Raw genomic sequence first — 25,388 nt, 5'->3', positions numbered from 1 at the left:
GAGGGGAGAACCAAAGCGTGATTCCAATGAGATGAGCACAGCTTGGAGCACAGACCTTGTGCTCCTCACTTACCCGCCTATTGCCCCAGGGGAAGTGGTGTTTTCAATATGAAAAAAACTCCATGCTTTACATAATTCTAAGAAATGGATATTGTTTACCTAATTATAAATACAGATGAAACTGTAATTCAGCTTTAAGATAGTGCTTTATTACTTGACAGCACAATTTTAAAAAACCTAAACACATTCCTAAAAAAACACATGGATTGTTAAAATACTTTATAAATGCATTCAATTTTGTTGTAAAGGATATCAGTGGACATAGCCCAAGGTCAGGAGCTAAAAAGTAAGGGTTTCATTTGGCACAGATATATTCACAATATATAAAGCTGCAAGAGATTCATAAATTAAAGACATCTAAACAATGTTTAAAGACATATTGAGGAAGAATACCAACCTCATAGTAATCTAAGCTGGTCAGATCTATCGATCTTTCTCCTGTGCATGTGCGTGTGTGTGTGCGTGCGTGCACGCACGTGCATTCACAGTAATTTAATTAACTCAACTAATATTCAGTGCATGTAGCCCCACACCATTATTGCAAAAGCTGCACCAGAAATTCCACAGGGTGAGGTCACATGGTCAAAGAATATGAGACATACTAAGACTGTCGCACTAGGGAAAATAGATTCCTTTTTATGGTGTTTACACACACACAACATGGCTTATTCAAATATATCATCCTCTTGGTTGTAGGACATGTCTGATTCTACAACCCCCAAACTTTCATAGTAGTAGTTTCCATCCATCGGGACTAAGTCATTGTTACTCTTCTTCTGTGGCTCTCCTCCCTGAAGGACAGGTGGCTCAAATGTAGCAGCACTTATGGTTTGAAGTCCTTTCTCAAGTGGAACCTCAGCTCCATCTATTTCAGCCAAATTTGAATGATTGGCTGTAGGCAAAAGGCGGTCACTTCGTAGCCGCCTTCTTATTTCTTCTTCTTTAATCTGAAAAGCAATATTTAAAAAAAAATGAAAAGGAGTCCAAATCACCTTCTACAAGTTCTCATTATTATTGCCCATCATGAAAATTTCTGGCTTTTCTATGTCATTAACAGTCATATAACCATATTTGTTGAGGAAGTTCTATTGAAGGGGGCAGACACAGGGTCTACCCCATGAAGTACATAGCCAGTCCTTGCTCCCAGGAGGCCAAGTAGAGAGGGCAATGTCAGCTTGGACTAACACCAGGAGGCCTGTCTCCCAGCAGAGCAGCTGGTAGAGTGTTCTGAGGTCCCAGAAGCCAAAGCTGCAGGAATTCTTGTCTGTGGTCCTCAGGGCCTCCTCTCTGCTACCTGAATCTGAATCTCCTGAATGCCCTGAATCTCCTCCTACCCCATCCCCAAGTAAAGTCTTTCTTTTTTCATGTGAAGGAAACCTCATACTTGATTCAATTCTGAGAATTTGAATATTGCTATCTTAGGCTGTATGGATGAAATTGAAATTTTCGGCCAACTTTAAGATATGTCTTCTGTTACAGCACAAAGATAATTTTGAGAAAGCAAACACTAACCATTTAGCATAAGAAGCGAGCAGATCACTGAGATACTAAGTACAAATCCATGCAATTTGTCTTAAAGCTACTGATAGGAAAAGGTCTGAAGTGAACTCATTTTAGCAAGTGGTGAATGCCTCAGACTCTGAGCCTCAGAGCTCACTTACCTTCCGACGCTCCTCTGCTGCCTGCATCTTCTCTTCTATGTCCTTCATTGTGAAATCTCTTACTTCCTTTTTGATCTTAAGTTTTTTCAGTCTGGCTGGTGGCTTTCTCAGTGGCTTCTCGGTTGTGTTCATCTGGAAGAAGACATTTTTAGAAAATTGAGAAACAAGCATATTCAATGGCAGAGGAGAAAGGCAGGAGAGGTAAACACAATTTAGAAGGTAAATACTAAAGACCTAAACTTTCTAGTAGCAGATTAAAACAACAATAACAATTTAAAAGCTGGTAACAAAAGAAATAATTACTAAAGATAAAATGTGTTAGATGCCCTAAAAGCACCAAGCTATTAAGAAAAAGGAGCTAAGTATGCAACAAGTTCTGAAACTGGATAAAAGAGGACTCAGGATGAAAAAATCTTGAGAATGAACACAAGATGGAAGGTAGAGAATCAGTTATGAATTTGTAATTCAAAGTAAAAGGTCAAATTTTTACCTTGATTTATAATATTCAATGATTTCAATTCATTTTTATACATTTCACAAGTTGCAAATTACTTTCACTTGAATAGCGATTAGATCTTACCACTTTTGATCTGTGGCAGAAAGAGAATTAATTGCTATTGAGAAATAACTTTGTGCTGGGCTTTGCTATTAGTATTTTACAAAATATTCTCATGAGAGCAGAAACTAAAATGCCACTTCATGTGACTAACAACTCTTTCAACAGTTCAAAGAATAATGAATTTCTAATTATAATTAGTAGTAATAAAAATGTAAAATTATTATGAAGGGCTTATGAAGAAAGTTTTTTTCTTCTTTTTTAAAAAAGACATGTTTAGTTATTTGTTTTTTTATTTATTTTATTTATTTTTTTGTCTTTTTTTGCATTTTTTAATTGGTTGTTCAAAACATTACAAAGCTCTTGACATATCATATTTCATACATTTGATTCAAGTGGGTTATGAACTCCCATTTTTACCCCATATACAGATTGCAGAATCACATCGGTTACACATCCACGTTTTTACATATTGACATACTAGTGACTGTTGTATTCTGCTCTTTCCTATCCTCTACTATCCCCCCTCCCCTCCCCTCCCATCTTCTATCTCTACCCCATTTACTGTAATTCATTTGTCTCCCTTGATTTTTTCCCTTTCCCCTCACATCCTCTTATATGTAATTTTGTATACCCCTGAGGGTCTCCTTCCATTTCCATGCAATTTCCCTTCTCTCTCCCTTTCCCTTCCCCCTCTCGTCCCTTTTTCTCATGCTCTTCCTCCCTGCTCTGTTTTTAGTTGCTCTCCTTATATCAAAGAAGACATTTGGCATTTGTTTTTTAGGGATTGGCTAGCTTCACTTAGCATAATCTGCTCTAATGCCATCCATTTCCCTGCAAATTCCATGATTTTGTCATTTTTTAGTGCTGAGTAATACTCCATTGTGTATAAATGCCACATTTTTTAATCCATTCATCTATTGAAGGGCATCTAAGTTGGTTCCACAGTCTAGCTATTGTGAATTGTGCTGCTATGAACATCGATGTAGCAGTATCCTTATAGTACACTCTTTTAAGGACTTCAGGGAATAGTCCGAGAAGGGCAATAGCTGGGTCAAATGGTGGTTCCATTCCCAGCTTTCCCAGGAATCTCCATACTGCTTTCCATACTGGCCGCACCAATTTGCAGTCCCACCAGCAATGTACAAGTGTACCCTTTTCCCCACATCCTCGCCAGCATTTGCTGTTGTTTGACTTCATAATGGCTGCCAATCTTACTGGAGTGAGATGGTATCTTAGGGTGGTTTTGATTTGCATTTCTCTGACTGCTAGAGATGGTGAGCATTTTTTCATGTACTTGTTGATTGATTGTATATCCTTCTCTGAGAAGTGTCTGTTCAGGTCCTTGACCCATTTGTTGATTGGGTTATTTGTTTTCTTATTGCTTAATTTTTTGAGTTCTTTATATACTCTGGATATTAAGGCTCTATCTGAAGTGTGAGAAGTAAAGATTTGTTCCCAGGATGTAGGCTCCCTATTTACGTCTCTTATTGTTTCTCTTGCTGAGAAAAAACTTTTTAGTTTGAGTAAATCCCATTTGTTGATTCTTGTTTTTAACTCTTGTGCTATGGGTGTCCTATTAAGGAATTTGGAGCCCGACCCCACAATATGTAGATCGGAGCCAACTTTTTCTTCTATCAGACGCAGAGTCTCTGATTTGATATCAACCTCCTTGATCCATTTTGAGTTAACTTTTGTGCATGGTGAGAGAAAGGGATTCAGTTTTATTTTGTTGCATATGAATTTCCAGTTTTTCCTAGCACCATTTGTTGAAGATGCTATCCTTCCTCCATTGCATGCTTTTAGCCCCTTTATTGAATATAAGGATAGTTGTAATTTTGTGTATTGGTTTCTGTGTCCTCTATTCTATACCATTGGTTCACCCGCCAATATTTATTTTTTTTAAAAAATTTATTTTTAAAAATAGTATATTTATTTTTTTTAGGTTTAAGTGGATACAAAATCTTTATTTTACATTTATGTGGTTCTGAGGATCCAACCCAGTGCCTCATGCATGCTAGGTGAGTACTCTACCACTAGCCACAATCCCAGCCCCAGGAAAGTTTTAATTGACAGTGTTTTTCTTTTTAAAAATTAAATTTTCTTTTAAAAGCGTTTTTGTAATATACATTTAAAAAGCACCCCTTATAATTAAGGGATAAAACCTCTCAGGGGGAAATAATTCAGCCAAGTTAGCTCTCAGTCTTATGGGGTTACAAGCTGTACAGGAGTTAAAAAGCGAACCAGTCTTCAAGGCTATAGGAGTAAAATAACTTGTTAGGAGATGGAAAGCTGAGAAGTCACCTCAGCCTTTTGAGATTATGTGGTTGGCAGAAATGTCAAGGACTGGAATTAGACAAGTCCCAAAGACAAGGCCACTGAGACAGAACAACAGTTTGCCCCATTCTGAAAATAGCATTAGAGACTTTCTCAGACAATAAGGAGTAAATTCCAAATGGTGAGAGATAAATCTATGCATAGAATAGTCACTGAAGTAATCCATAGGCACCTTTACCTTATTAGCATAGTTAAACACACACCCCTAGATGGACACATAGGATGTTAATGAGACATGCAATGCGTGAAGCACAACCAGGAAGAGCACATTGTGCTCAAACCCCACCTCCTCCAGGGACAGAATCAAGGTAGTCCCTCTGCCTACTCTAGATGCCATGAAACTGCACACCTTTATCATTTGTTGGAGTCAGCCTGACACTCTTGGAGACTGCTCCCTCTGGCCACAGAAGAAGTCCCCAATAAAGAGCCTATTCCTGTTATATGGATGTGTCTGCCTCATTCTTCTGGTAGAGAGCACAGGAACCTACTAAGCCAGCAACACACGTATATTTATATGCACACGTATATTTATATGCGCACATATGTGCAGAACATCTGCAATGTTAAATAAAACCTAAATGCGATTATATCCAAACACATTGTCCTGCAATTTGCTTTCACTTAATTTAATATGGACATCTTTCTAGGTCAGTATATATAGATTGATTATGACTAGGGGAAGATTTTAACGAACTCCATGTCTTCATTATAAAATGAACTGAGTCCTGTTCTAGATAATCTCTCTAAAGACTTCTTTCCAAGAGAAAAGAACTATTAATATTCATTATACTTTCCAAATGACTCTCTCTCTTCAGACTACCATGCTGTAGATACTGAGAAAATACATCAAGCGGACAAAGAGAAGCAATTTAGCTTAATAGGGAAAGTCACGGGCTTGGGACTTACACACACCTGGGCTTGAATCCCGACTTGGCTGTGGAGTGACTCTCCATGACTTGTGAAACCCTACAAACCCTGGCTTCCTCATCTGCACAGTACTTAACTTCCTGGGAAATGTTTTAGAGGGAGTAGAAAGGTATAACGCCAACTTGTCAACTCGGCAAACAAACTACCCAACTACCAGAAGGTGGATAAGGAGACCAGAAAGGTGCTGGAACTGGAACGGAAACCTGGAACCGGAAACCACCATGAGAACAAACCCGGAACCGGAAGTGCAACGGAACCCGGAACCGGAAGTGTAGCAGCAACTCTACCACTAATTCAATGTTTGACTTGAGGCCAGCACCTTTGGACTTTGGACTCTGAACTTACGGGTAAGATAGTAAGAGAATGGAGGATGGCTAACTTTCCTTCCAGCTTTTAAATCTAGGATGCACAGAGGCTTTTGAAAACATTATTGTAAGGTTGGCTCCGTTTCAGGCATCAGCGTTATCTGTGGTGCAGAGTTGTTCACTGGAAGAAAACCGATTTGTTTTGTAAAGAATATTCCCCATTCTCATTGTGTGTGTGTGTGTGTGTGTGTGTGTGTGTGTGTGTGTGTGTGTTTAATGACACTTGACTTTTAAGCTTCCTGCTGGCAAAAGCCATTTGCTGGAAAGAAGGTCACACTTGCTGTGGTTGCTCAGCCAGAGATACTATGAAATGAGTTTGAAAACCTTTCTTAGAGCTGCTCACTCAACAGAGGATAAAAGAAAATTATATAGTAATCCAAGATCCAATAAAGAAATGCAGAGTTAGATTTTACATAGCAATCTGAACCTTGACTAACACTGTGAGATCAGTCAGTCATACTGAGAGAAGTTGGGATTTTCTGGTTTGGAAAGGCTCTTTCTGTGGCTTTTAATTCAAATTGATGCCTATGAAATGATTTTCTTCCTCCTCTTGAGAAGTTAATCCTATCTGTGCAGTCTTTCTTGAGTTTGACAGTTACATAGAAACATTGAAAAAACCCTGTACAGTTATATTTTTTAAAACTGAATTTTGTGAAATCAGAATTCATCAAATGTTGGTTGGCACTTTAAAATGATAACAACAATTATGTTATGCATAGACATGCTGTCAGTAGAAACTTAAAGACCACCATCTTAAGCTTACAGAAGTTACCAGTTCAATTATTTTCCTTAAGAATACTATCAGAGGACTACCAGTCCCAAAGATGCTGTAATAATATTTGAGCCTTGTTTCTAGCCAACTGAGCTTGTATATATTATGTCTTACATCCACTATGTATCCCTCAGAACTTTCCTAATTAATTATTGACCTATGGATGAACTTATCTTGGGTTTGTTCCCTAAAGGTATCTTGTACACAGAATAGGCCAAAGCTTCCTGCAGAAGACCTGCTCATTCATATTCTTTCATCTTTAGACCTCCTTAGGAAGATCACACTGATCATTTACTAGCTTTATTTAGTCCTAACTCAGTTGACTTTCTCCTCAAAAAACTCTCCATGAAGGTCAACAAATAATGTTAGAGACTCTGATGCAATGTGAACAAACTCCCTAACCACACTAAAGGTCACAGAAGTTGCACAGAGAAGAGAATAAACTTTGATCAGACAAGGCAAAATTAATAGAAAATTCACTGAGCCTCCTATAAAAATACTCAGGGCTTGCAAATAGGTGAGGGGGGCGGTGGGGAGAGAGATATGAATTTACAATAAGATACCTAAACAATAATATTTATGTGGGTGAGAGTCAGTTACATATTTCTAAAGAGGTCTGTACTAACCCATACACATATTGACAAGTGCACATAAATCCAGTACTCTTTACCATATAGTCATGTTAAGTCTCAGTAAAATGGTTTAAAATACACTAAAAGGCTCACTTAATGATCTAATATTTATCTTATTAATGTTATATTTCTTACATATCATTTTAACTCTTAAATCAGCATAAAATATATTAATATGAACATGCTTGAAAACTGGTTATGTGGCGCGTACTATGGAATTGTAGTACTCGCTGGCAAGTGAATGATGAAAACAGAAAAAAGATGAAAGGAGACCTTGCAGCAGACTCAGATACTACTTTGGACCCTTAGGAAAATGGGATGGCCCTGATTCAGAAAAGGAATAGAAGACCCTCACTTTTATCACTCTAACTAAAAACTCAGTGGAAGATGATAACCTGACTAGGAAGTGGGCATATCTAGTCCAGAATTCTCTTGGATTTAATAAGCTATTAGTCCATGTAAGAAGTCGTATTTTTAAAGTATTCTCACATTTATTCTATTTTCCCATAACATTTTATTTTAAATCATTTTTCCCCTAGGAAAATGAAGAAATAATGTTTACACATCTGATTGGATTCATCACATTGTGATAACTGCTAATACTGGTATCCTTTTATTAATCATCTTCTTTTTATTTACCTTGACTCCTTGGTTTGATTGTTAGTCAAATTTATCAGAGTTTTTCTTTTTTATAAGTATTATATATTTCAAAATATTAGCCTTCAATTACTTCTATACTTTATATGATCCCCACTCTGTCCTTCAGTGTTGATTCTTATCTTTTTATTATATATGTATAACTTTTGCCAAAACACTTAAGGCACCTGGTGTCTGGCCCAATTATGAACTGAAGCACACCTGAATTGAAGGAAGCTCTATTGGTGACACTGAGCTACTGTAGCTCTTTTTTACTTCCCTGGGCTTCTTGAGTATAATCGTAGTTGCTATTCTTGAAATGTTACATTTTCAGGAATATATTAGAATTGTCTCTTATGATGAATGAGGAATACACTATGATTTCAATAGCTTTAATCCTTCCCATCTTGATGGTGAACTTGAAAGCTTTGTGTATAGGTTTGAGGAAGTTCAGGGTCTCTGGTTCTCAGTCTAGGCTGTTGACAGATGATTCTAGTAGCTTTCCAAAATATGGAAGCTGGATTCCACACCCAGGTATTAGCCCAGGGTGGAACATGGGCACTGGGAATTTTGAAAAATCCCTAGGTTACTCCAAGGTATAGTCAGGTTAAGGACCACAACGTTAGGCAATAAAACAAAGAGCTACATGTTGCCACTCTGGCCTGTTGCAAACTTGGCTTATGTTGGAACATCTTGGCCCAATACCAAAGGCCAGACTGGGTAGGAATTGTGGCATTCTTACAACCTTATATATAAATGCTTTTGAGAATGCCCTAACCATGCTCCTAATATGTTGAGAGCCACAGCCGAAGGGGCCCCAGCAAACTTTCAGACTGCCAGCTGATGATTGGCTCACAGCGGCCCCAGCAACATCTAGCTGATTGGCTCCTCTGCGGTGATGCTCATTGGGCTGTTTCCCTGCCCTTTCAGGCCATGGAGCTGCTCATTGGGGGACTTTTTTGGCTCCGCCCACGCGACCCAGCCAATCGGCCTCAAGAGCAGGAGGATTGTGGGAGGTGGAGAGGCTGGTGGTTGAGGGAGTGGCTTGTGGGAAGCCGGTGGTGGCAGTTGGGCTCTGAGGGTTTTTTCCTGAGGAGCTGTTTTGTTTGGCGTGTGTGGTTCTAAAAATAGAGTTGGTTTCTTTTGACAAGTGGCTCCTGAATTGTGCCTAGCCAGACTGCGGCACTAATAGCCATTCTATTTCTATATAATATGTAAACAGTCTTAACCTTTAGTTCACTTAATAGTGTTATTGAAAGTCAAGCCCATAGTTGTCATTAATATATTTCTTTCACAATGTAACTTATGCTAATTAACCTTGGCATCCTATGCAAGATGTATGTTAGAATGCATTCATCTCAAGCACATTATCACTGAGATTTTTAATGTTATCCCCTTGGTGTCAGCACCAAGGTATCTCCAGCTTTTCCCAGAAGTATTCATTGCTTAGCTACTGGATGTTTCCATTATCTGTCCTCCTCCACTTGATATGCTCTCCTGTCTTTTGATACAACTTTTTTTATGTCCCCCAGAGACTCACCTATAGCTAGAAAAAATTCCTTCCCCCTCCTCCATGTTAAAGATCTGTTCTTCTAGTACTTTCTAGTAGGATCAGATACTCCAGGATGCCTTGGGTCATGTTAGCAGTGTGCAAATGCAAATTGTCATCATGATGGCACTAGCCTTTCATTATATGACTCATTTGTACTTTGCCCTTTCTCCTACATCCTCGTTGTTGGTAGTCTAAGAATATTAAGTGTTGGCAATCTTTCCTTTCCCCACATACTTTCTGCAGGAATTTCCCTTTTCAAAAGAAAATGCCAACTTGGCTTCAATTATAAGTTCTCAACATTCCCTACACACAGGGAAGAAAATTAACTTAGGCACTAAGTGACTTGGTCTAGGAGCAGACTTCATTTAAATAATGAGTCTTTTATTCCCAGTTGACTGTTTTCCCTACAACACAGGGATAGGTAACAATTATGGAAACTTTGATGTCATTTCTGATCTCTATTTCCATCATTGCTATTTCTTTTCTTTTCTATTCATTTTATTCCTCAGTCTTCCTTTAATTGTGATTTCTTCTTTTACCTTCTCTGGTACTCAGTTCCTAGATACCTGGAGCATTGGCTTAAAAACAAGCAAACAAACAAGCAAACAAAACAAAACAACAAACACTATCCTCTTTTATATAGAACTAATTAAAAAATTTAGAGTTCTAGACTTGGGTCAAGCAAGTTAAAAATTTTAAAAAGAGTAAAATTTTACACTAAGGAAAAACTGCCAGATTGATCAAGATGAATCAACCAAAAAAAATAGCAGTTTAGTAATTTTTACAACTGTATTTCACCATGTTTGATTCTAGGATGTGTGTATGTACACACACATAAACATGTGTCATAGCCTTGGCATTTAGGCCCATTTTCTTAATGGGTAAATCAAATTCAGTTTTCTTATCCAAAAGTTAATGCTTAATAAAAATTGCTGAAAGGACAAAGGCATGTTATTTAGTGGGGCTTATTGTACCTCAAATTTAATATAACCCAAGAAATGTTTTTATCAGATTCATGACTCAATAGCAATTAGGGCAATTCCTGAATCCACAAAGGATGATGTGCAAAGGCATGAGGGAATTGATGGAAGATAAAAACTGGCTTAGATAAATGCTGTCACCAGCAGTCACATATGTGGAAATAATGACCTGTGCTCCATCATCTCTGAGGTGACATTAATTATAGAATTACTTGCCATAACATCATATGATTCTCCGTTTCTAAATATTCTGCTGCTGCTTTGTATTATTCCTTGAACAATCAGTTCCTCCAGGATGTCTGATGACTTTTGTCGCTCTCGATTCTCCAGGGGTTGGGGCTTATTGATAAATCCATTGGTCACTGGGTCTTCCAAAGTAAAAGAGAAAGAAAAGGGAAGGAGGATTTTTATCAGTCAGATGGTAATCATATGTCTTATGAATCATGCTACGTATTGAAATCTTAGTCTCAACACTCTGTCCTAAGAATCTGTTTCTTTTTTTAAAAAGTAGACGCCTTTGCAGTTCAAATTCTTAATGTTCTTTCCAAGGAAACATGGACATATTATATTCCTAGCAGGTCTCACGTTAAGCATAACAAAAAGTCTTTCATGTGCTGCTATGTATTACTTTTTGTTGTAACAACACTTATACACTTGGGTCAGATGACATGGGTTTCTCCACTAATTATGAAGCTAAACTACAGCTAAGACTCATTCTCCTGGTGACTCGGATGAGTTGCAGTTTGGTTTCTATGCTTTGTATACAAAAGATAAACAGCATGATGTTGCCAAGAGACGTCTAGTTCTGCAACCCTGAGTGTACAGTTACACCATCTGCTAAATCTGCAGAAGTAAAAGCATGCCTTTTTGAAAAGAGTCTTTGATCCAAATCAGAACAGGAGTTAAAAATTTGTCAGCTAAATTTTTATTAGTGATTCTAAAAATGAGCCTTGAAATCATTTCTAGGGGACCTTATCGAACTATTCTCTTGAAAGAAGCCTCCTCATTAAAAATCACCAATTATGTAAATAAACAAATATATATTATCACATTACAAAATAAAGGTCCAGAGACAGGCTTGTTGTCTTGTCAGAAGTCCAGCAGTGTGGAGTCCTTGGGGATCACCTCTCCTCTGGTCTGCAGTCCCAACTGTAACCAGGTCCATCCCCTTTAATGGATGGAGGCTTTGTATTAAAATTTCTAACCCGGTTATGAAGACAACTTTCACGAGTTTGCTGGAAAGGGAGAAAACACCCCCTGGTGCATACACACTAATCAGATTTCTTTCACTTTGAAATATTAACCTGCCTTCTCTATGATATTTCTCAACCTGACTGCTGCAAGCAGCTCCAACACATTCCCAACCATCTTAGCACCTTTCCACTGCTGCTTCAGCTGCCCATGCAGGTGCTCAAAATAGAACCAATTCTCATTTGAAAGTGCTCTATCCAGATTTGCATACAGAGTAGTAAAACACGTCATGTAGGTAGGTGAACTAAAAATTTGAATTAGCAAAAAAAAAAAAAAATGCAAAAAAAAAAAATAGGTCAGAGGTGAATCCAAGGTCATCTGGAAGGGTCAAAATAATAGTAACTACTATTTTTTGAGCACTTATGTGCCTGCACTATACGAAGTACTTTGTATACTGTCTCACATCTAATTCAAACATAAATAAATAATATCCCTGTGAAGGGATATTATTATCTCTATTTTATAAGTAAACACACTAATATGATGAAGGCTAACTAACTTGCATAAAGGGATATGGGTAGCAAGAATGTTACTAGCACTGAATCCAAGTCTGTGTGACATCAACACCCATGTCTTCACTACCTGTCTCTCCCAAATGGGTCAGGTCAATGTCATGTCATGTAAATGTCTCCCAAATGTGTCATGTAAATATCATGCATGGGAGAGAAAGGCTTCCTCTCTCCTGTGGTATTTCTAAAAGGGATATCATGATTGAAAGATTACTAACATAATAAAAAGTATTGTAACCATTTGAACCCATTCTTTTTTGAGTTCACTCAAGTATTCAGCTTGACCTTTGCAGTAACTAACCTACACAGAGATTCCTAGAATGTGTCAGTTACTTCAACTAATTGTCTTCTTTTCTTGGGACACTGGAGAAGATTGGGGAATGTTGAAAAATAACATTGTCATTCTATTTTTATTATAAAAGTAATACATGGTTCCCACAATGAATTTAGAAAATATAAAAAAAGAATAGAAGATAAAAGCGCCTGTGTCTCACCATTTAGAGAGAACTATTGTCAATATATAAAATTTTTATAAATTTGGCACCATATTGGACATACAGCTTTGTTTCTCATTAAACTAATATTTACATTAACATTTTCTCATGTCATTAGAAACTCTTTATAGGCTTAAGTGTGAAAATTGGAATCACACAAGAAAACATGGGTGACATCATCTTAAACTAGGTACAGGGAAAGGATTTTAAATTTTCTCAAAATCCAAATTCAGGAAAAGACTGATAAGTTTTACTACATTAAAAAAAGCCCACAAACTTTTGCAAGTCCAAGTACCAAACACAATAAGAATCAAATGTAGGTACCATGTGCCTCCTAATCTGCTGTACTAAAAAATAAATAAATAAATAAAATTGGATATTATTTCTGATGTTCTTGCCCCAAATGCATAACCTGGACAACTGTGATGAAATCTCAGACAAACCCAATTTAAGGAACATTCTACACAGCCTCTGTCTTCCAATACATCAAGGTCTAAAAGTAAAGAAAAGCCGAGGGGTTCAGGGTAAAGGAGAATAAAGCCATGTGACAAACATGTGACCCGGGGTTAGAACCCAAATCAGAAATTTATGAAGGACATTTGTGAGACAATTGAAAAAATTCGAATTTTTTTACATGAGATAATGATACTGAAGCGCTAATAATTTCCTGATTTTGATCCTTGTACAGAGATTATGCAAAAGATGTCCTTGCTTTTAGGGAAACACATACTGGTGCATTTCCAAGTAAGGTAACATCAAGTCAGGAAAAATACACACTTGTATATGGGGGACATGATCATGCAAATGTGGCCATGTGGTAACACTGAGGAATCTGGATAAAAGAATATAAAGACTTTTTTTCTTAAATCTGACATTATTCAAAATTAGAAGTTTTTTTCCCAAAGGAAATACAGTCTCAGACTTAATGATGGTTCAATTTATGATTTTTTTGATTCTATGATGGTACAAAAACCTTATGCATGTTGTAGAAACTGTATTTGAATTTCTGAATTGGATCTTTTCCCGGACTAGCGATAGGTGTTTCAACCACTTTTGGATGCTGGGTAGCAGCAGCGACTGTGACTTGCAGCCAAACACAGATCGCTGGTGACACCAGCACTACAGCCTGCTGTGGCTGAGCCCAGGCATTCAGCAGGTCAGAGCAGTCAGAGCATTTTTGACTTCTAACATTCTCGTCCCTTTTCCACTGGTGGTAGGTTTCTCAGGCCCTAACCCCATGGTAAGTCAGGGAGCCATAGTTGGAAAGCGTTAGTGTGAAGATTGAAACTCTGTAGATGTGAAGACCAGGAGGAAGAAGGGAGAAAGCCAAGAACTGGCAGAGAGGAAAAGTGGGCAGAGAACAAATGTAAAGTCCAAGACATTCTGTGAAAAGATGCCTTCTTGAAACTCATTTACACTGTATTTTAGAAACATCTGCTTTGAGTTGACTTCTCAAGCTGTTCTCCCTCCACACCATCCTGCTTCCCAGCTTCGCTCCTCACAGTGCCTTTAACAGCATGCAGCTGCAGGATCAGCTGTCCCCAGCACACCTGTCCCAGCCACCTGACAGCCTGAAGTCTGCTAGCCACACAGGTCTCAAGCAGGTATTTGCAGCCAGGAACTAAGTCACAACTGCATTATCACAGAGAGAAAGTATCTGTGCTGGCCCTGTAGTCAGAGAGGAGGGGACATCCTGCTTCCTTCTCAGAGGTCATGTGGACATCACATCAGAACCACAAGAGGGTGACCAATATAAAATCTGTAATAATCTGAGTGTGCCAGCAAAGTCCAAGAAGAGTAACTTCATGTATGAACCCATGTACTTCCCAGCTCTAACTGGTAACTAGCGAAGAAGCTACAGAGCATTTTTAACTAGGAATGAAATGAAAGCTCCCCCCACCCCAAAAAAAATAGAGCACTTCCCCTTGAAGTCTGTGAGGTTCAATTTATTTTGAATACTGATCAAATATAAATAAGATATCATAAATCCACACCAGGGAGCAACTCAAGGAAATGGAAAATCTGCAAATAGTTTGCAAATAGCACAGTAGCTCGTGACTACTTCTTGAACGATCCTTTTATTGCACATTTGCTGGTAACTTTGGATGGGGGAGACACAGGGAAAGCAGTTGGATGAAGGTTTTATTTATTTTTTGCAAATGTAGACCTTTCCCTTAGAAAGAGGTTAACCTAGTGGATGTTTAATGATTTTAAATTGAGCAACTTGTATTCTTAAATTCTGTTTCCAATTCTCAATAAAGATCGAGAGTGTTTTTTTTTTTTAAAAAGAGATGACTTTAATTATCTTACGGACAATAAGATGAATAGTTGGCATTATTTACTGAAATAATGAAGACCTAAGGCTAACTTTTAAAGTTTTGTCACTGAAAATACTTCATGACCCACAAAGAAGAGATAAAAGACCACTGAATATACATTGTATTTAGAGAATCAGTATTTTTGTAGAGATCAACATGAACCCACAAAACCCAAGGAGTGGTGGCTTACCTGAATTTACTTTTCCATTTCTTTCACTAGGAGATGGAGAACTTTCTGGAATAGTTCCGGGTAAGCTTCTTATCTGAGTTTGTTGCTCCAGGCCTTCTACCTTGTCCACAGTGTCCTTGGGCAGTGTGGCATCCATCTGGGGCCTGCAGTTCTCCTCAGAGTGAGTTAGTTGGGCAGCAGCCTGTGAAGAGGGAATACTCAGTGGGAGTCCAGATTTCTTGGAAAATGAAAAGTGTTGTGGGTCTGCTGTGTGAGTATTTATCTAACCAGTATCCATGGTAGGCTGAAACCTGCAGATGTTATGTTACATGGCAGGGCTACTAGTTGATGTGATTAACTGAATGGCAAGATTGTCCTAAAGGACCCTATGTGCAGTCACAGTGTCCCTAGAAGAGAGGTAGCAGGAGATTTGACTGCAGGAGGCAAAGCTGATGCAAGGATGGGAGCAGGGACAGCTTGAAGATGCTAAGTGCTGGAGGTGAAGGAGAAAGGGACACTAGCCAAGGGCTCTGAGGACCACTGCTATAGATGCTGCAAAGGGAAAGGACTTTCTCCTTCAAGTGACAGTGACTAACCCTGCCAGTACCTCGACTTTGCCCAGCATGACTAACTGTGGGCTTCTGACTTCCAGAGCTCTAAGAGAGTACATTTGTATTTTTTAAAAATTTTTTATTTGTTCCACTTAGTTGTACATGACAACAGAATGCATTTCAATTCATTGTACACAAATGGAGTGCAAGATTTCCATTCTCTAGTTGTACATGGCATAGAGACGCACTACTTTGCAATCATACATGTACCTAGGGTAATGATGTTCATCTCATTCCACCATCTTTCCCATTCTCATAACATTTGTATGGCTCTAAGCCACTAAACTTGGGTTAATTTGTTAAAACAGCAATAGAAAAATGCATATAGTTTTATTAATTTATGTTAGAAGGGATCTGTCAGATATAAGTTGCTGTACTGAACTTTTTGGAGTCTTATTAAGGACAGACAAGTTCATAATCAAGTGTGAAAGTAGAGATACTACTACATAAAAGGAATATTTTTTAAAGAATGAAATATACGTTGTTTTTGCTGATTAAAATGTAGGTCAGACTTTTTTAAAAAAATAATTAAATAATAGTGAAGGAAATTGCAGTCAGTTTTATGTGTCGACCAGGCTAGGCTACAGTAGTCAGTCAAACATTAATTCTAGGTTTTTCTGTAAGGTGTTTTGTAAATGTGATTTATATCTACCAATCAATTGACTTTAAGTGAAACATTATCCTAGGTGGGTCTCACACACTCAGTTGAAAGGCTTCAAGAGCAGACTAGAGGTCTCCCTCAGGAAGAAGAAATTCTGCTGTGGACTGTGGTTTCAGCTCCAGACCACATTTTATGACCACTTGCCCTGTCCTGTGGATTTTGGATTTGTCTGGCAGCTCTGTGATTGCATAAGCATTTTCCTTGCAGTACATTTATTCATCCATCCATTCAACCATCCATCCATCCATCCATCCATCCAACTATTCATCTAACCAACCATCCAGCCAGCCAGCCAACCATCTGGACCTGTTCCTCTAGTAGAATCCTGACTAATACAGAAACATAGTAGAAAATAAGAAGTACCAACCCCTAGATAGAAGCACCATCAATATCTTGGTATATCACTTCCAAATGTATTTACTCATATAAATAGTCTTTAAAAATAAGTTGGAATTAGCTGTTAAGCCCATGAAAAGATCTTCAATATTATACAGATCAAAACCACAATGAGTTGCTTCATATCCACTAGGAGGAAAAAAAGAGGATAATAAATGTTGGTGAGGGTATAGAGAACTGGAACCCTCCTCCATTATTGTGGGAATACAAAATGGGGAGATACTTTGGAAACAGCTTGAGATCTCTTCAAAGTTAAATGTAGGGTTACTGTATGACCTGGGAATTCTAATCCCAAGTAAACAACCAAGACAGTGAAAATACATATTCACCCAAAAGCTTGCATAAAAATGTTCATAATGATTATTAATAATATTAACAAACAGAAAACAACTAAATGTCCATCAGTTGATGAATGGGGAAATAAAATGTGCTATATTCATGCAAAGGAATATTATTTGGAAATAAAAAGAAATTAAATATTGATACAATACAAAATAGCCAACTCTTGAAAACACAATGATAAAAATTCCTAGGCATGCTAGATCATTTTATAATATCATGTACATTTTATAATACATTTCCAGAAGGCCCTCCATAAATTCTGCACCAATGTGTGTATAGTCCCACTTCTTTTCAGTGGACCATACTTCCATTGCTGGTAAAAGTGCATTGGGCCAGGTATGATGGTGCATGCCTGTAATCCCAGTGGCTCCCAGGAGGCTGAGGCAGGAGGATCTCAAGTCCAAAGCCAGGCTCAGCAACTTAGCAAGGTCCTGCCCTAAAATAAAAAATAAAAAGTGCTAGGGATGTCATTCAGTCTCTGCAGAGTAAGTGGACCTTCAATGTACAGCATGTCTCATGTCACATACATCATGTACCACACACATACATTTATATTTGATACATATAACAAAGGAAAAAAAGCCCCATTCAGATGCTCTTGTCTCTGAGGCTGAAGGTAAAGATGCAAATCATGTTGTACATTCTTCCTCTTATTTCTAAATAAACTGAAGAGCCAGGATCTGCAATGGTCATGACACAAGTGTTTTTGCAAGTTCATTTCATTCTGTAAATTCATCATTTTTTGAAACCAGTGAGTTACACACAGGACTAATTTTAAATTTTATCATTTAATATTTCCAAGTGGAGATCCTGAAAACATTCAGTTGATTTAATGAAAGCAAAGGCAGCACCAACAATGATGATAAGAAGCTCACACTGGAATCGAGTGTAAATTTGAGCATTTTTGGTCTAAAAGGATGACTTTTCGCAAAGACATTCAGTAAACTACAGCTTGTCATCTATTTAAACACCATTACTGCAAATGACCTCACCATGGCTTCATCAGCGCTACTATAGCCACTTGGATTTGGAATCCAGATCCTAGCGAGGATCTCTTCCCATGTGTACTTAGAGACACTCTGCACCAGAGTGCTGTTACTGACCAACACTTAGGCTGTAGCAGACAAAACACAATCTTTAAGCATCAAATAACTCATACCAGCCTTCAGTTTCCATAGTAAAAATGTTAAGTTCTTCTTTTTTGAAAACTAAGAACATCTTTCAAATAACTTATCAATGTGTGACATATTCTGAGGATTTTAACCCAATTCTATAATCTGGACTTGAAAACAGACACAATTCAAAGACCAGAGATACTGACAAATTAATTAAATCTGTGCCTCTTGTGGATATGGCTAGTAGTGTTCTTGTTCCATCTATGCATGAGGAGTTTAAATTTTCACTCCAATAAGAAAACCTTTTATATTATATAAGAAATAGTAACTGGAAGAGTTGGCTGGAAGGTTTTATCTTTTCCTTGAGATGAAGTAAGAGAAGTACAGATTAAATGCCTTTTTACATTTTGATATTTTTTATTTTATTTTATTTTTTTCCTTTTTTTATTGGTTATTCAAAACATTACAAAGATTTTGATAATTTTTAAAACTTTTTTTTGTACCAGGGATTGAACCCAAGGGTATTAACTACTGAGCAACATCTCCAGTCCTTTTTTTATATTATATTTAGAGACAGGGTCTCACAGAGTTACTTAGGGCCTCATTAAGTTGCTGAGGCTGGCTTTGAATTTGAGATCCTCCTGCTTCAGCCTCTGGAGTTGCTGGGATTACAGGATTTTAGACACTCTAGAGCTGTCTGAATAGTAATGCCACCACACCCAGCTACAATTTTGTATCAATTTTATTTTATACTTCAGTTCCTTGAGGATAAAATTTTTATCAGTTTTAGACAGAATTTTAAAAATTATGAATTCTAAGGTGATCTCTATGCATGAGAATTACCAGAATTTTAAAAAAATTGCTTTTAACTCTAGATGTGTTTTGTTGTTTGTTTGTTTGTTTTGGCTGAGAAGTGTTATATGTGTCATACAGCTCTGGGGAAACATGTTTGCCCAACAGTTTGGAGGAACTAATTTGTTGAAACTCCTCAGAGCTGAAATCTTCTTAAATTATTAGCAGATATATTTTATAAATATATTTGTAGACATAGAGGAAGAATTTGTTCTTCAAAAATATGATTTTTTCTAGTTACTTCTAGAAAAATCACAATAATATCTCTCCAAATCTTATTATTTAAAAAGTTGAGCTTTAAGTAGCCACTTAGGCCTTTTCAGAAACAATAAGCAAGAGTATTTTTAAAAATCAGATGTTGGAGGGAGGCTGTGAAGGACCCTTGGAGATCACTCACTGCAAGCTAACCATTCCCTGTTTGTAACAGGCAAGAAACTAAGTTATTCATGTAGAATAACTCCAAGTAAGCATTTCTCCAACTAAGAAGGTTCCCGGGCTTTTCTTATGAATTATTTTATTGTGGTGTCTTCTTGCCACTTTAAGGCAAAAGGGAAGAGAAAGTCTATAGACAGTTCTCAAAACATTTAATTCAGAATATTTTAAAGTCATGCCACTAAGAAACAAATATTTCATTCCAGCAAATACTTTCATCTCATTTTTAAGACATTTCTGAACTACTGAACTCTGAGTCTTCTGCCTTTATGCATAGTAGAGGCATTACTATTCAGACAGCTCTAGAGTGTCTAATTAATAATAATCATACCCTTCCCAGATCAGATTTCCAAAGTCAAGTGTTTTGGACACACACATAAAGAGAAGGTATATGCGTGAGTAGACTCTCAGTTATTTTCAGGTTGTTATAATATTGAATTTTTTCCTTGCAGACTGTCATTAGTCTGGTTATGCTACATGGAGACAAGGACACACTAAGGAATCTGGGGACTTGGGTGCGTCGGGAGGACATGCAGTCACTCAAGAAAAATGCATTAGTGCTAGGTCTGCATGAGACACTGCAGTTAGCACCAGAGATACAAAGATAAAAACAGTTCCTGTACCCAAGGAGGTGACAGCTCAGGATGGGAGGCAAAAATGGAAACAAATATGATAAAATGCATTGCCATTTGGTAGGAGGAGGTAGAAGATCAACCTGGCAGCATGGTGGCAGGGTCAGGGGTTGTCCAAATGAGCACAGGGAGGAGTGACCATGAGTTGTCTTAAAAGATGTGCACAATTTGACCAGTGGCCTTGAAGAAGGGGAAGAATCTGAAGGAGAGAAAGCAGCAGGTGCAAGGTCATGGAACTAGGGGCAGATGGGTGTGGGAAACAAGAAGCGAGGCCTGCGCAGAATATACACATGGGGAGAGAGCAAACCCAGAGTCAGCAGCCAGTGCAAGGATATGCCAAGGATGTAGGGTTTTATCTTATAACCATCACCGTCATTATAATATCTTACATTGAGTTTTAGTCTGTGCCAGGCATCTGAGCACTTTCATGTGAATTGTCTTATTTAATCCTTATAACAACTCTGAAGTAAGTATTGTGACTACCCTCATTCCCCAGATAACACTGGGGCAGAGAGGTTAAGACCTTGACCAAGGTCACACAACTAATAGAAATGAACACAAAAATCAAACTCTGGTTGTCGTCTTGACCATTGGTTTGTGTGCTCACTTAATGGATTGGTGACATTTTTCTGTAGAGGACTGACATATCCAATTTTATTATATAGAGGTCATTCTGGAGATCGTGTGGAAGATTAAAGCAGAAGGCAGATGATGGTGGAAATGGAAAAAGTATCCAAGCAGGCGATGACTTAACTGTGAAATTCAAGAAGCTACGTAGGAAACCTTGCAGGCTTGGGGTAGCTTGGCTTAAAGGACCTGATATATTTGACACATGGAGGGAACTTCTTTTTACTCCCTCCTGATCTATTCAACAAAGTTATTTTCAGTGTTAACCATGTGATCGAGCAAATGATAATAGAAAAGAACACAAATAGTAAGCATTTTTTTGTTGAAGTCTTAAATATAATCATGTGTGCAAAATAAATCTATTTTGTATAAAAAAAGCTAAAACAATAGCAAATTGAGACTTAAATGACATTAATGTATTGTAGGAAAAGGGGGAAAATATTCCTACATATTGGTGCAAAGCAATACTGAACAATAGCAAAGACTGCCGAGGGTTGCCCAGAAGCCCATAAACCTGTGAGGGAGAAGGACCTTGAAACAAACAGGCCCCAGGTGGCAATGGGAGTGTCAGATCAGTTGTTTGGGGGCCCAGTGCTGAAGGACGAGTCAAGAGCTCACCAGCTCTCCTAGGGACAGGCCCCCAGGGTGGCATTCTAGGAAGACAGAATAGCGTGGGGAAAGGCTTGGAGGAGTGAGGGAGACTGAGGAACCAACCCCCCAAGCCCTTGGTCTAGCAGCCCCAGAGGTCATGAGTGACAGCATGGACGTAGAGGAGCTGGCGCTACTAGAAAGAAAGAATGGGACCAAATAAAAAAAATGTCTGTACACTACAGTGAATTACAGAGGAGAACAGGTGACAGTGTGGGAGGTAGACTGGGAAGGAGGTGACAGGAGAGACTGAGAGGCCCAGGAAGACATGTGGGACCTGAATGCAGACAGCAGCAGTTTAGGGATGGAAGCAGAGTGTAGGGTGACTGGCATTTGAGTGCAGACTTCCTGCCGAGCACCAGGTCCTGAACCTCAGCTTTTCCCTAGAGTTGCTTTTGAAATGTGCTCCAAGAGCCCAGCAAATATGCCTTCTATGTGGCAGGTGCTGTAACTGGCACCCCACAGTGTCCCACATAACCTGCTGGGACAAAGCCTGGGCTCTTTAAACAGCACTCTGCAAAGGCCTTTTAGGAAGGGTGGCCATAACTCTGGCTGTGCTGGGCTGGGCTTCAGCCAGACTGGCTGGGAAATGTATCAGGAGAACTCCCTTTCACTCTGAAAATCAGATTCTGATGGAAAATTAAACTCTGGAATGGACCCTTGAGGGTTCCTAGTTCTGTCTATGGAATCTGGAGGGCAAAAAGGATGGGAAGAAATTTTGGACCTAATTTTGGTCACAACCAACCCATCCCCTCTTCCATGACCCATTCTGGGGGGAAAAATACCCTTAATGCCTCCAGAGGCATTGCAGGGGATTGGGGCTGGGAGTGTAGCTCAGTGGTAGAGCACCTGCCCATGAAGAGACCCTGGGTTCCATCTCCAATACCTCCCCTCCCCTCACAAGGATAACAGGGATGCAACTTTGAGGGATAGTAGAAAGAGCACTGGAATGAGAGTCCTGAAAACTAGATTCTACCCCCAAACAAGCTGTGCAGCCCCAGGCAAATCTTCCACTTCTCTGGACCCCAGAGTCCCCCTAAGCTATGAAGCTAGAGGATGCAACCAAGTGGTTCCTGAGAGCCCCTCCCATTCCAAGTGACTTCCAAAGAGCCCATTTTCCAGAAGCCAACTATACCTGGCAGCTCCAGGGACTCCCACCTTCCCCACATCACCTCCAGCCCCGCCCAGCTCTGGCAGACCACAGGGATCATTCCAACTTCCCCTTTGACCTGGGGCCTTTAAACACCAAAACCTCCCCAAACTGGTCCCACGCCCCTGCCTGGTTAGGGCAGCAGCTCAGCACTGGCAGAACAGGGCTGCTCCCGCCTCATTCACCCTATTATCCATCACGAGGCGGCCTGGGAACTTTGGTCCAACCCATTCCACCTGTCCCCAAGCTTGAGAATCGCGAGGCTTCCGGAGCAAGGCTCTAGGTCTGTCTGATTCATTTTATTACTTTTATTATTTATTATTATTTTTTTACCTGGACTCCCTCTTCCCATCCCTTCCTGGGCGCGGGCACGCGTCTCTGGTCCTCGGCGGGCTGGGACGCGCTGCAGCCCATGCTGCCCGAGCTCCACCGCCCCTCGCAGCCCCTCGCCGCGCGTCCTCCAGCGCTGCCGCCGCGCCACCTCCCGCCCTTCAAGCTCGGGCAGGAGGCACTAGGTGTCTGGGCAGTTGCCGGGAACTGTTGCCACAATAAACCGCGTCAGGAGGACCTGGGACTGGGATGCTATGGGGCTCTGTAACGGAGAACTCGAGGTTGGAGGCGTCTAAATTTCAACTAGGATGCAAATCGCAGCTCCCTCCAGGGTCAGGGAAAGGCAGGGCCCGCCGCCTGGCCGAGTTTACCAGGTACTGGAGTCTCAGCATCCTGCGAGGACCTTTTATTGATTTTCTTTATAAAGCACCGTGGGACACGCCCACCCCGTGCCTGGTCCACACTCAGCTGCTTTGCGACGCTGTGGGGGTGGTGTAGAAGGCGATTGTGTGGAAGGCGACGCAGATGGCCAGTCGGTGCAGACCCCTCCTTTGTGCCAGGTGGCCAGGGCAGCCCCAGAAGGCAGTGTCATAATGTGACCTCACAGAGGGGTGTTCACACAAACAGAAAGCCACACGACGTTGGGACCTTAAACAGTTCATCAGATTCCACAGGGTCATGCAAGTCATTTTAATGGGAGGTGCATTTTATGAGCTGTAAGGAAAGAGCAGGGTGTGGGTATCTGACAGAGAACCAAGACCGTGAGATTCACCAAGAGAGGTCTGCTAGGACGGCTGCTCCAAGGAGCAGCAAGTTTGTCTTTCCTGACTTTTTTCTTTTTATCCTACTTAATTTTAAAAATATTATTAGAGATGATTAAAAAGGAACTGAAGGGGATCTTAGAGATCTCCCAACCTTTCGTTTTGCAAATTTAAGCCAGAGAAGCTGAGTAACTTTCTAGAGTCTGGAGGCAGCCAGTTGTGGTTGAACCAGGTGGCCAGACTCAGTCCTTCCCTGGGTCCAAACAACAGGAAAACACAACTAAGGATTCTTGGAAGAGTAAAAATCCTGGATTCTCCCAAGGAAACTAGTGGTCAGTTCTGTCCTAAGGAACTAACCTAGCACTTAGACTCATTCCCTTCTCCCTCTCCCTGTTCTAATGATGCTGCCTGTCAATTTCCTTTTATTAAAATCCAGGAAATGAAACTCTTGTCAAAGTACTGCAATTATGGAGCCACAGACATTGAAAGTGCATGAATGAAGATATGAACTGAGGCTAAAATGGTCTTTGGGGAACATCTCTGACAGCATTGCCTCGTGGGTGCAATAACTCACATTAAATGCCCCAACTGGAAACTGGAAATTTCTTGGCTAGAAAAACTCAGTGCAAAGGACACCTATAAAAATGTTCTTGGAGAAGTTTGATAGGTATTTGTAGAATTGTAAGAGTGGAATACTGCACAGTTTTTTTTTCTTTTAAGGCTATCTGTGAACAAGGGGTGGTACTAAAATGTGTTTTACAGGTGTCTTTTGGAGCATCCTAGGACTACAACCCAAAGTTGTGAAAATATCTTTTTCTAAGGGTGTGGTAGAGCCAGCTAGTTCTCTCTCACAAGAGCCAATTATCAGGAATATTTGGACCCAATTGTTAAACACAGCCATTATTTAAATTAAATTCTGTAAAGTTATAATTAAATCGATTATATTGAAAGCAAAGATAATAAATATAACAATACCCTGCATAGCAAGAGTGTACATTGACCATCTATGAATATTAAATCACTATGTCAAAAGACAAAGGAAAAACAAATATGGAAGGAAGGAGAAAGAAGTGAGGAGGAAATAAGATTAAGTCTGTTATAGCTGGGTGCAGAGGAAAAGAAAACTGGCCTCATATGATGGAGGTGTTTTCAGTCTGGGAGGACCTCTACACAGAAAGTTGCAACTAGAAGCCTAGATGCTCTTCCCTGGTAGAGAAGGGATCTCTGTAAGTCAGGGCAAAGGAGAAAAGGAAAACCTTACTTGCCATTACCCAAGCTCTGGAGACAATTTCCCCCTTTCCTTCTACTCTGGTGGGAAGATAACCACATGGGAAGGAAAGTCAACTGGACAGTGGATACCTGTCCCTGAACTCTCAGTGCCTCCATATGTCAGGGCGGGGTCAGTCAGATGTGGACCAGGGATTTCAAATTCCACACGAAAAATTTTCAACTTTCATTTGGACTCAACTTTTTTAAGAAGTGGAAATTCACACAGAGAACTCAATTCCATTCCAATCTCAATTCACTGAGTTTATAGCCTTCTTCTTGTGAATAGAAAAATTGTGTGTTGATTCTCATTCCTACATAGTCCTAACTGTCCAATGATTGCATC

The 25,388-nt window shown here is 39.5% G+C and overlaps 1 protein-coding gene across 1 annotated transcript; it reads right to left on the bottom strand.

Moving 5' to 3' along the window:
* Positions 1–725: 725 nt before the first annotated feature.
* On the bottom strand, positions 726–23,099 carry Stmnd1 (stathmin domain containing 1). Its single transcript, XM_076859610.1, has 5 exons — positions 23,019–23,099; positions 15,241–15,421; positions 10,695–10,846; positions 1,722–1,853; positions 726–1,007 (listed from the first exon to the last, which is right to left on the bottom strand). Exons 1-5 carry the CDS (start codon positions 23,097–23,099, stop codon positions 726–728), a joined length of 828 nt encoding a protein of 275 aa, XP_076715725.1.
* Between the last annotated feature and the right edge of the window lie 2,289 nt (positions 23,100–25,388).

The sequence above is a fragment of the Callospermophilus lateralis genome, chromosome 6 (genome assembly GCF_048772815.1).
Source record: "Callospermophilus lateralis isolate mCalLat2 chromosome 6, mCalLat2.hap1, whole genome shotgun sequence".
NCBI classification, from domain to species: domain Eukaryota; kingdom Metazoa; phylum Chordata; class Mammalia; order Rodentia; family Sciuridae; genus Callospermophilus; species Callospermophilus lateralis.
This window is presented reverse-complemented; position numbering and strand designations above follow the sequence as displayed.